We start from the raw sequence: 11,534 nt of genomic DNA, 5'->3' as shown, positions 1-11,534 counted from the left end.
CGCTTAGTGCATGACCCCCATAATGTTCATGGACCTGTTTGCGGAAAAAAAATAAGATAACTTTTTCCAGGATGACCAGTGAGAAAGTTGGCCTGGCCAGCCATGGAACAGTGTGTACAGTATGCTGTAAATATTTATTAGTTGTGTGTGAAAAGGCAGTATGAATCGTTGCGTCATAAGAAGTACGTATTCATAAAGTGTTTGTGAAAGTGTTGCTGTGGGCTGGATAAATATGCAATGCATTAAAGAAGCTGGCGGATTGACAACTAGAAAGGCTGAGTCTGCCCAGTCTTCTCCCTCATCCTGCCTACCTCCTCTTCGACCCCTCCCCTCTGTTGTTGGTTCGCACTGCTGCTTCCCCCCTCCACCCCCCCTTTCTTTTCTCCCGCTCTATATTTCCTCTCCTTTCCATCTTTTCACTATCTCTTCCTATCTCTTGTCTCCCTCCCCATTAATGCCATCGGTTTGAAAAGCCATATAACGCGCCTAAAGGTAGAGGATCGGTTCACCAAGGTTTTAAGAGCGCGCCGTGTCTGTGTCTGTAAGCGCTGAAGTCAGACTGCATTTCTCAGCCAAGCTCTGGAACTGCAAGAACCGCCTCTTCTTTCTGCCACCCCGAACACATTAGATGCATTTTTTATGGCTTGCTACGATGCTTGGGCCCTGGAGATTTAAGACTGCGTGAGTATTTGCATTTAGCTTGATAATGTGAATCGGTGTGCAGGTTGCAGTATGAAATCGTTCCCTTTTTCCATTTTTTGCTGATTTTGGTCCCTGTGTCATTGGTATGATCTATGCAACATAATCGTGCTGGAGTCTGCTCAGAGAGGCAGAGACTGGAAGAGCTGCTCATTGTCGGTTGCAGTGCAGTAATCTAGGGTTACAACTCGGGGGGTGGGGAGGAGAACCTCTAATGTTAACGATCATCCTTAGCTTATATAGGCATTTAGCAAGTCATAACATGGCATTAACTGTATTTTAAGTAGAAAGGTTATGATGCTTTATCCCAATTTTCTACTAAGCAATTATAATTAAATTAAAGTGACAACGCGTCTGGGATTGGGAATGAATGAATGACCGGACGTTTACCGCCATGGGTTTTTTAGATACACTGTTTGCAGGAATGGGATTGTGGATGAATAGATTTGATGGAGTTGGAGAGCAATTTGAAAGGTATGAATCGAGTACTATGTGTCAAACAGCGAGATATTGCCTTCTGTTTTTGATCTCTACAGTATATACATATTATGTTTTGCAGAATATGATGCAATCGTTTAACAGAAGGTTTTTGTTATTTACATTATTGTTGTTTCCATATCATATTGTTATTCCCAATTGATCAGATTGTTCTTGTTGTAATACAGATTCTGTAGGGTGGATTTAAGCACGTCAGTAATATGTGTCATTAGGAAAGGTTTTTTTTCACTGAAGCTCAAAATGCAACGCATCAGCCCAGTATTGATGTCTTTATGGCTCACGTTCAATATTGCTCCTACAGTATATTTTATTGTGAAAATGTAATTATTGGCAGGCTCAGATTTAGACACACACACACACACACACACACACACACACACACACACACACACACACACACACACACACACACACACACACACACACACACACACACACACACACATATTAATTTATTGTATTGCCAAATACAATTATCTTCAGGTAATTAATAAAGAGAATTTGCAGATATTGTGCTTTTTTCTTAATTTAGGGGAGGGGGTGGAAAAGGGAGGGGGTGTTTGTGAGCAGACCAGTCCGATGTCTTCTCCCCTAAAGGTATGAGGGCCACTAATAACCATCTCAGTTGTAACAATCAACTCCACTGCTGGGAGTATTGGCGATTGCATAATGAGAAATTATGTATTTTGCTTGTTCTACTAAGCTAGTTTCACAGCATTTTGGAAATAAATCATATGTCAGACGTGGCAGTATATGGTACCCAGTAATATATTTATTCAAATTTTCGGTGAGTAGCAACACAGAGGAGACAATCATTTACCTTTAAACGTGCGTCTGTGTCTTCATTGCATTTTTGTAACATAATGGTTAGCAGTATCAAATTAATTACTTTTCAGTTGAAAATAGCTGTGTGCATGTTGTTTTTCTTGCTGTATTGGAAAAAATACTGGACGTGAGAAACTGCTCTCCAAATCGGTTTTGTTAGCAGAACAGAAAGAGAACGGGTGCATTTTCACAGCAACAAAAAAAAATGTAGCATGGTCGAGAACGATTAACATTGTAAAAACACTATAGTTCATGCAATTCATTTTTTCTCTTTGAATGGTTGCTTTATTGATTTAATAAATTGCTTGGAAAATCTGTGTGATGTGAAGCTATATTGTAAAATCTTGGTAAAATCATGTCCAGCCATTATAAACCTCTTCACTATAGGAAGGGAGAGACTGCAACGCATTGCGGTACAATGCGTTGCTATTGTCCCCAGCTCCAAATGAACAGAAAGTGCAGCCGTGTCTGTAAAAATGTAGGAGATGGATCTTTTAAGTTGCGCTGTTCCTTCTGGAGGTGCTGAAAAAATAATGGACCATTCTGGGATAGGTAAAGTGGCAAAACATCTGAAAGACACTGAAGTGACAGCCATTTTATGTATATTTATGGATGGCCATGAAAAATCACAGGCAATCGTGAACACCACTCAAATCTGATATCAGAATGGTTAAGCATATATCTTTTAAAATACATGTAAAATAGATAGAATCACAAATCAATAACACAATAGCTACTAAATCACATTTAATTTCCACATAAACCTACAATCACGTATTATATATATATATATTATTGCGGATGACTGTGGAACTCACAGATTATTATGTATATACAGTCTCTGTCTATGCAACTCGGTATGTGTATATACAACTTTATTGTTATATTTCAAATGTGTTTTTGTATCTTTCCCTGTAGGAGGTAAAATGTACCCTTGCTGCCCCTCAGTCACTTTTGACCCGGATATACACAAGAAAATGCATATGTGGATGCTACAGATAATTTTATTTGCTTTAACATCCTTGGTTCTGTCTTGGGCCGAAACAATAGAATACTATGGAGAGATCTGTGACAACGCGTGTCCTTGCGAGGAGCGAGATGGCATTTTAACTGTAAATTGTGAAAACCGAGGAATCATCAGCCTTTCTGAGATTACTCCTCCACGTTTTTCAATGTATCATCTCCTACTGTATGGGAATCTCTTACACCGACTTTACTTAAACGAGTTTGTCAATTACACCGGGGCTTCAATATTGCATCTCGGGAGTAATGACATACAGGACATTGAAACAGGGGCGTTTCATGGACTACGGGGGCTAAAAAGGCTGCACCTGAACAACAACAAGCTGGAGCTTCTAAAAGATGACACCTTCATCGGCCTGGAAAGCTTGGAATATTTACAAGTCGATTACAATTATATCAGTTCTATTGAACCCAACACTTTTAGCAGGCTACATTATTTGCAAGTATTAATATTGAACGACAACCTTGTGTCCACTTTGCCTAACAATCTTTTTCGTTTTGTCCCCTTAACTCACCTTGACTTGAGAGGGAATAGACTGAAAGTGCTCCCCTCTGCGGGCCTTTTGGAGCACATGGATAAAGTGGTGGAGTTGCAACTTGAGGAGAACCCGTGGAATTGCTCATGTGAATTAATTGCCCTGAAGGATTGGTTGTATAGCATCTCTTATTCAGCTTTAGTCGGTGACGTCGTTTGCGAAACTCCTTTTCGGTTGTATGGGAGGGATCTGGATGAAATTTCCAAGCAGGAATTATGCCCGAGGAAACTCATTTCGGTTTACGAGTTGCGACCACAACTTCCTTTAAGTACAAATGGATACTTTCACACTACCCCAGCCTCGGTCAATTCTGCTGCCACATTCTCGTCTGCTGTTTACAAATCTCCTCTGAAACCACCTAAAAGCACACGGCAACCGAATAAACCCAGAGTGCGCACCACATCACACCACCCTCCCAAAGATACTGGATATAGTATAAGCATTGCTTATCAGACCAAATCCCCAGTGCCTTTGGAGTGCCCCACAAACTGCACTTGCAATCTGCAGATCTCCAACCTGGGACTTAATGTGAATTGTCAGGAGAGAAAGATTCGGAGTATTTCCGAACTGCACCCTAAACCTTACAACCCCAAAAAGATGTACCTGACTGAAAACTATATTACTTTGGTCCGCAGGTCTGATTTCATTGATTCTACTGGATTAGATCTACTTCATCTCGGCAATAATCGGATTTCAGTTATCCAGGATCGAGCCTTTGGGGATTTAACCAATTTGAGAAGACTGTACTTAAATGGAAATTTAATTGAAAAGCTGACACCGGAATTGTTTTATGGGCTTCAAAGTCTTCAGTATCTTTTCCTACAATATAATGCTATCAAGGAAATCCAATCGGGAACATTTGCTTCTGTCCCTAACCTTCATCTTTTGTTTCTGAACAACAACCTTTTAAAATCGTTGCCAGGGAATATTTTTTCTGGTTTAAATCTCTCCAGACTAAATCTGAGAAGTAACCATTTTTCCTACTTGACAGTTAGCGGCGTGTTAGATCAGCTCAAGTCTTTAGTGCAGATAGATCTTCATGAAAACCCTTGGGATTGTACATGTGATGTTGTAGGGATGAAACTATGGCTGGAGCAACTTAGTGTAGGGGTTTTGGTCGATGACGTAATCTGTGAATCCCCTAAGAAATTTGCACAGCAAGAAATGAGATCCATGAAATCTGAGCTTCTATGCATCGATTATCCAACTATTGTAGTCCCTACACCTACCCCTTATGAAGTGCAATCCTCAGAGAGGACCACAACGTTAATTTACCCTTTTAAATCCAACAACGCTTCAAGCTCAGTGCCCTTGTCAGTGCTGATACTAAGTCTGCTCTTGGTTTTCATTATGTCTGTTTTTGTGGCTGCAGGGTTATTTGTCCTTGTGATGAAAAGGAGGAAAAAGAGTCAAAACGATCCCGCGAGCACGAACAACTCAGATGTTAACTCATTCAACATGCAGTACAGCGTATACAGCAACAGACCTTTGCCAAAAGTCAAGACTCCAGCCGGACATGTGTATGAATATATTCCCCACCCTCTCGGCCACATGTGCAAAAACCCTATTTATAGATCGAGGGAAGGAAATTCTGTGGATGATTACAAAGATCTACACGAACTTAAAGTCACGTACAGAAATCATTTAGAAGAGGAGAGAGAGAGTAATCTCAGGAGCTCCAACTATAGCGTCAGCACCATTGAGCCCAGGGTGGAGCTATCTCCCATTCAAGACGCTGACCGCGTTTACCGAGGGATTTTAGAGCCAGACAAAGGACCATCACCCGGCAATAATAGCGATTATAAATTTAACAACCCAACTGCGTTTACCTATACCCCGAATTATGAGACGAAGCGTCAGTTCTTGCATCCAGACAGTTTAAGGGAAGCGGTGCTGTACAGCACACCCAGTACTGTCTATGTGGAACCTAACAGAAATGAGTACCTGGAATTAAAAGCAAAACTAAACGTTGAGCCGGACTACCTCGAAGTGCTGGAAAAACAGACAACATTCAGCCAGTTCTAGACTCCCACAGCTATTATCCATCAAACAAAGGACTATGCGATGATTTTGTTGCTTCAACCTTAGGATGAAGTGCCTTGGCACAAGATTTTCAGCTGCAGCAAATGATACTGAAAGGGTGTGCAATTTTTTTCTCTCTTTTTTAGGACATCTATTGTGTATATTGGGCACAATACTTACTGTTTGGTATTCTGTGGTCTATTTCTGCAGTCTGACAATATTGACATTGGAATCACTCCTGGTGCTAGGAGGTACCTATGAAGAATAGTGAATATACCACACAGACGCTAAACCCTTCATACAAGGGTGGGTCTAAATTGCTTTTATGGTGCTTTAGCACCCTTCCCTATGTTTAATACAATGGTCCTTTTTTACAGGATGTATTTGTATGCTTTCCGGACTTTTGAAATAAAAGCTAAATTATGTACATTACTATGATCTTTATACATCACCATAGATGATGTAAACAAATTCTATAGTACAAAGACATAGAACCGATAACTGGGTAGTCAAAAATAACTTATTGTTGAAATCTGACACATTTTAATGTGCAACTATTTTTATATGCACATTAGTATTTCTCTTTCCTTCACTATTCTAGGCTTTGATTTGCTCAAATGTGTTGCACTACATAAGGAAGTTGATTTCCAAAGTTGATATGGGAATATGGGGTTGAAATGGTTAAACTAAACATATAACAAGTATGACCAAAATCTTAAAGACAATCTTGGGCAAATACTTTGGTCAGTATCAATAGTTGTTACTTTATCAATGGTCATTATTTTGAATGCTGTACCTATAGTTGGGCAATTGATGGCACTAAGTAGTGAGGGATGCACGGGGATTATTGATTTTAGGAGGACATTGTTTTCATTCCATTAGTGAACCAAAATGTAATTATTCAACTAATGTTGGGTCAGTTTCAACTGCACTGTACGGATCTGTGTGTGCCCGGTCACCTGATAGGTGTAAAAGATGGATTGGACAAACTGAGTTGAAGTAATAGTTTATTTTTTTGGAGTGGAGGGAAGCACTGTAATTATACTTATATCCACTATCTAAGATTATACAAGAACACTAACATACACTCAATATGTGCCCCAGAGCATTGCAATTTCTAGTTTCGAATACATGCTTAATTTAAATGACAGAAAAGGAAACACACTCGAGAATATCCATTGTTAATGAGTACAGTATGTAATGGGCAGTTTTCTTGTAAGAGTGACTTTTCTCAAAAATATCTAAATTGGTGTTAGACATTAAGTAATTATGAATCCTCTTCATTGTTCAGATACTAGTTATACATTGTTATTATTAAAATGTCAAGACAGTTTCATTTTTAAGTTTGGATTTCCCCCCACAAATATATTTAATAATAGAGAGAGAGAACACAAACACCAGTATGTATACAAACAATTGGACCATTTAGTAAGATTAGTATGTAGTTTCTTCCTCAACATTTTTATATTTTGCATCCTCAAAATGATTTCTCATATGCAATGTCCTACTTAGTGAGCATACATTTTCTGGATTCTTCCATGAAGATCTATTGGTTGACCTATTGTGCTTTGTATTCCTATCTTTCAAATAATGATCTAAACAGGGATATGCAACTTTCAAATAACTGCCCTTAAAATTGTACCTATTTTTATTAACTATATTATGATGAGCATAAAAAACTTTCTGCATTATTTATTCATATAATAGAAAATATATTTATCATACAGTTTAATGCAATGTTCCTAAGAGCAGCATATTATTTGTTCCTGCAGTTTTGTTAGCTCTATAGAAAGAAAATACACACCTTTTCACTTAAAATAATCAAATTCATTATTTTTTCAGATGCTGCTTTTTTTGTTTTCATTTATCAATTACTTTTGGGATATTTTCTATGTTTTGGGTATTTTGCCCCATAGTATCAAAGATCTAGAATGACTCACCCTGTTTCTTTGTTAAACAATCAATTAATGTAATTGCATTACATCAACATTAGTGTATACATAGTTATATTATGTTCCTTTAAAAAAAATGTCACAATTCCAGCTTGAAAGAGTTTTTTGTTTTGGATGCAACTTTAATATAATTTTTATAAAATTGTTCTGTTTACTGTATGTTTCAGTCAGAAATGGAAAATAAAACGATTGCATATTCTGGCAAATAAAAAAAAAATGTTACCATTGTGTAATACTTCTGCTCACAATATAGTGCCATAGCCACATTAACTAAAACACAACACAGGCCATGATTAATATTTCTTCAACTACCCACATTATATACAAATTATGTCAATCTTTAAAATCAACATAAGATACATTTGTAAGTGTTTTCTAACTGAATAGAAAAGAGTACACATCAAACATACAAAATGTCTAAACCAAACACTTTTGCTGATGTTATTTTGTTGATGCAGTATTTGGAAAATGAAGAGTCAGGATACTGTAAGGCAGCTTTGTAATGTATGAAGGATACTATTTTATTTACATTCAAAAAATTTTGTTGAGTGATATGTACTTTATTTAATCTACAGACTTTTGAGATTTCAATGTAAAATTATATTTTAAAAAAATTAAATAATTCTATTAAAATTAAAATTGATGATACCAATCTGTATTTTAGCTTTTAATGAACTATTTGTGTAGATGCATGACTTCAATGACTCTTTTCATTTTACAGTGCAGCATTAGAGGTTTGAACCTCTTTTATCATGTAATGCTTAATTCATTTGTTGTGCATTTACAGTATATTAATGACAGATACCATGTCATTGAGAAAATTATCTCTATAAATGGTTAAACGCTCAAAGGTGGCTATGTCAAGGCCTAACAGAAGTGAAGAAAAATATATTTCACACACCTACGATAGCAAGTATATTGTATGCAATAGATAGCTAACTTAACATATCGTATTAAATGTAAAGTAAAAATGAACTCTATATGCAAACAGTGTAATAATAATATTGCATTTATTAGACACACAAAAATGGTCCAAGTTGCATACTACTGTAGTTATGCAAAAGTAAAAATAACACCTCAAATACTATTTATTGTTTAATAAATTAAGAATATACACAGAATAAACAATGTCTAACATTTAGGCATCAATACAAAGAAAATGAAAAACATAATAAATATTTTGTTTTTACCTACCTTCATCTATTTAGTGTGATATCTAAATATTTTATGTATTTTTAATGATTTGTGAGCTCACACACCTAAGTATACTAATTTATTTAAACTGGACCATGTTGTACTGTAGTTTTTTTTGTTATAAATGAAATCTACAGTAGAAAATACAATTTCCCTTTACATTGCAGCTTCTTAAAATAAGTCAGCTTTAGGGATTTGGACCCAATGATCTACTGTTATACTCATAATACACCCCCAGAGGTTGGTGGAAGAATATTATCAATGTATGTTTAACATTATAAGCTTCTATCCTTATGACAGCTACCATATCCTGTACTGTACATATAGATGATTACTGTATATATGAAACACAATATTAATCTGAACAGATGTATGTTTCAACCTTATGGTAACTACTATGTCACTAACAATCAAATGTGGAGAGGCAGGACTGACATGAGAAGGGTCCAACAATGGTAGAAGAAGAATTAAATAAACTAGGAATTTATATTATATGAATTGTATATCTAATATATTTTAGTTGACACAATCAAATTACTAGAACATATTTTTTTATTGTCAAAGAAATGCAGATGAAGCAATAATCAACTATGACAATCTTTGCATGATTTGTATACATTATTTTATCTTGAGGGTTGCAATACATGCAATTCCATGATCTTGAAAACAAGTATTAATGTGTTAAAAGTTTAATCTCCTTTATGGGATCCTAGGGGACAAGTCATACAATGCATTTTCAGATATGTTTTTTTTCCCCATCATATCAATAAGCTTTTAATTGATTTATTTAAGGAAAATGTAAAAAAAAAAAAAAGTAATTAAATTGCAAGACTTTGAAATAAAACATGGTTTGTTTAGAACATTGGCTCCACAATAGAACCTTAAACATTAATGGGTATTTTCTATTCAATTAATTATTGCATTGTTGGAGTTTATAACAACTTATTACTTTATTTTGAATGTATTTGTATCTTGATAGGATAGGAAAAATTGAAAGACACCTGTAGCAGATTAACTGATAGATAAAGTATGAACAAGTATCGTGGTGGATAATTTTGCTTCTGAAAAAAATACCTTTGTTCAAATACAGGAGGAAATCCATGTTTTTCTGGAAATTTTAATTTTATCACGCTGATTCTCAATTTTAATAAATGCTTCTTATGAAATAGAAGAAAACTGTTTAACATTAAGCATCTCGTTGTGAGAGGTTCTGTTAGTTAATAAGCACGCTAAAATGACATTGAAAAAGTCTTTAAAAAGGGGCAGAGGGATGTACGACATTCCCAACAGATTTTGAGATTTAGGGTCCTATTAAATTAACTCCAAACAGTTTGCTTTAGCCATTTGAAAGATATGTGAAAAGAATTGCGAAAAAAGGTCTGAAACCCTCTTCTCCTGAATCAATAAAAGGTGAGAAGTAACCAAAGTGGCTCCATAAATCCATTAATAAAATCAGAGCTGTCTGTGTGCAAATGCAAATTATTGTAGTTTTCAAATTAGTAATACAGCTTAACTCCGTTATAGCGCGGTCCTCGGGGGCCACCCGAGACCACCGCATTATTAACGGGATCGCGAAAAACAAAATGGCCGCCGTAAAAAAAATGTATTTAAAAATAAAATGGCCGCCGCATCAGTGCGATCGCGTCCGCCGGAGGGGGAAAGCTGAGAACTCTCCCAGCATTCCCAGACCCGATGGGGCAACCGCACACAGCTCTTACTTACCTGGCATCTGGCAGCTTTTCTCCCTGTCTCTGCTAGTGTTAGGAATGCCACAGCATATCACTGCTGTGTTACGATCACAACGAAGCACTGCGCATGTGCATCGGATCGGGTTTCAAAGAAGAGACTGTGGCGTCCCTGCTTTGTTTACATGAGCTATGTGCAATGCTCTCTTCACATCCAGACACATGCGCTGTACATGGCTATGGACGAAACACTACACAGACAGTGTGGGCGGACAGTGTGTGTGTGTGTGTGTGGAGGAGAGGGTTACTGTTTGAGTAGGGAGGGGGGGTTACTGTTTGACCAGGTGGGATATTTTGAGCAGGGGGGATATTTTGAGCAGGGGGGATAATGTGAGCAGGGGGTGTACTTTGTGCAGGGGGTTACTTTGAGCAGGGGGGTACTTTGATCAGGTGGGATGGTTACTGTGTGAGCAGGTGGGGTAATTCTGTGTGGTCTTTTGGTAATTGATTATGTGTGGTCTTTCGGTTAACATGAAATATGCTGGCCTTTGAAGTGGTAGGGTGCTTTGTGATCATGGCCTTGAGCGCCCAGAACTCACACAGCACACAGAGTTCCCACAGAGCGCGCACAGCGCACAGAACCCACAGCCCGCAAATAGCACCCACAGCCACCCACAGAGCAGTGGCAGAGGCAGCACAATCCCATAAAGAGGAGAGGTAGGAGATCTTCAGCTTATGTCCTATTCACTTATACAGTATTCTTCTGTTCTATTGTGCTGTTTGGTGGGTTTGTGTTTTTATTTTATTTTAAGCTTTTATTAATGTTTTGTCCCAATTTTGCCCAAACCCCCTCACCCACCCCCCCCAACCCCCCCCCAAAATTTTAAAAAAAAAATTAAACGGGAGCCACGTGAATACCGCGTTATAGGCGGATTCGCGTTATAGCGGATCGCGCTATAACGGAGTTAAGCTGTATTAACAAAATTAATCATTAATGTGTTATTCAATAAACTCATAAGAGCTGCAATAAGGCAATCACAATCCTTGGAATTAACATTTTTGTTTCCTAGTCAAGTTTATGAACCTGCCAATTCAGAAAT

At 37.3% G+C, this 11,534-nt stretch overlaps 1 protein-coding gene across 2 annotated transcripts; it reads left to right on the top strand.

Moving 5' to 3' along the window:
- The first annotated feature begins 367 nt into the window (after positions 1-367).
- On the top strand, positions 368-10,718 carry SLITRK5 (SLIT and NTRK like family member 5). 2 transcript variants are annotated; one of them, XM_075590871.1, is made up of 2 exons: positions 368-681; positions 2,941-10,718. In XM_075590871.1, exon 2 carries the CDS (start codon positions 2,949-2,951, stop codon positions 5,604-5,606), a length of 2,658 nt encoding a protein of 885 aa, XP_075446986.1. In that variant the 5' UTR covers positions 368-681; positions 2,941-2,948; the 3' UTR covers positions 5,607-10,718. The 2 variants fall into 2 exon arrangements, with proteins under 2 accessions (XP_075446986.1, XP_075446985.1); XM_075590870.1 differs by lacking the exon at positions 368-681 and adding an exon at positions 714-1,173.
- The last annotated feature ends 816 nt before the right edge of the window (positions 10,719-11,534 follow it).

This window comes from Ascaphus truei, chromosome 3 (assembly GCF_040206685.1).
Source record: "Ascaphus truei isolate aAscTru1 chromosome 3, aAscTru1.hap1, whole genome shotgun sequence".
NCBI lineage: Eukaryota > Metazoa > Chordata > Amphibia > Anura > Ascaphidae > Ascaphus > Ascaphus truei.
The sequence above is the reverse complement of the archived record's forward strand: the minus strand, read 5'-3'. Positions and strand labels throughout refer to the sequence as shown.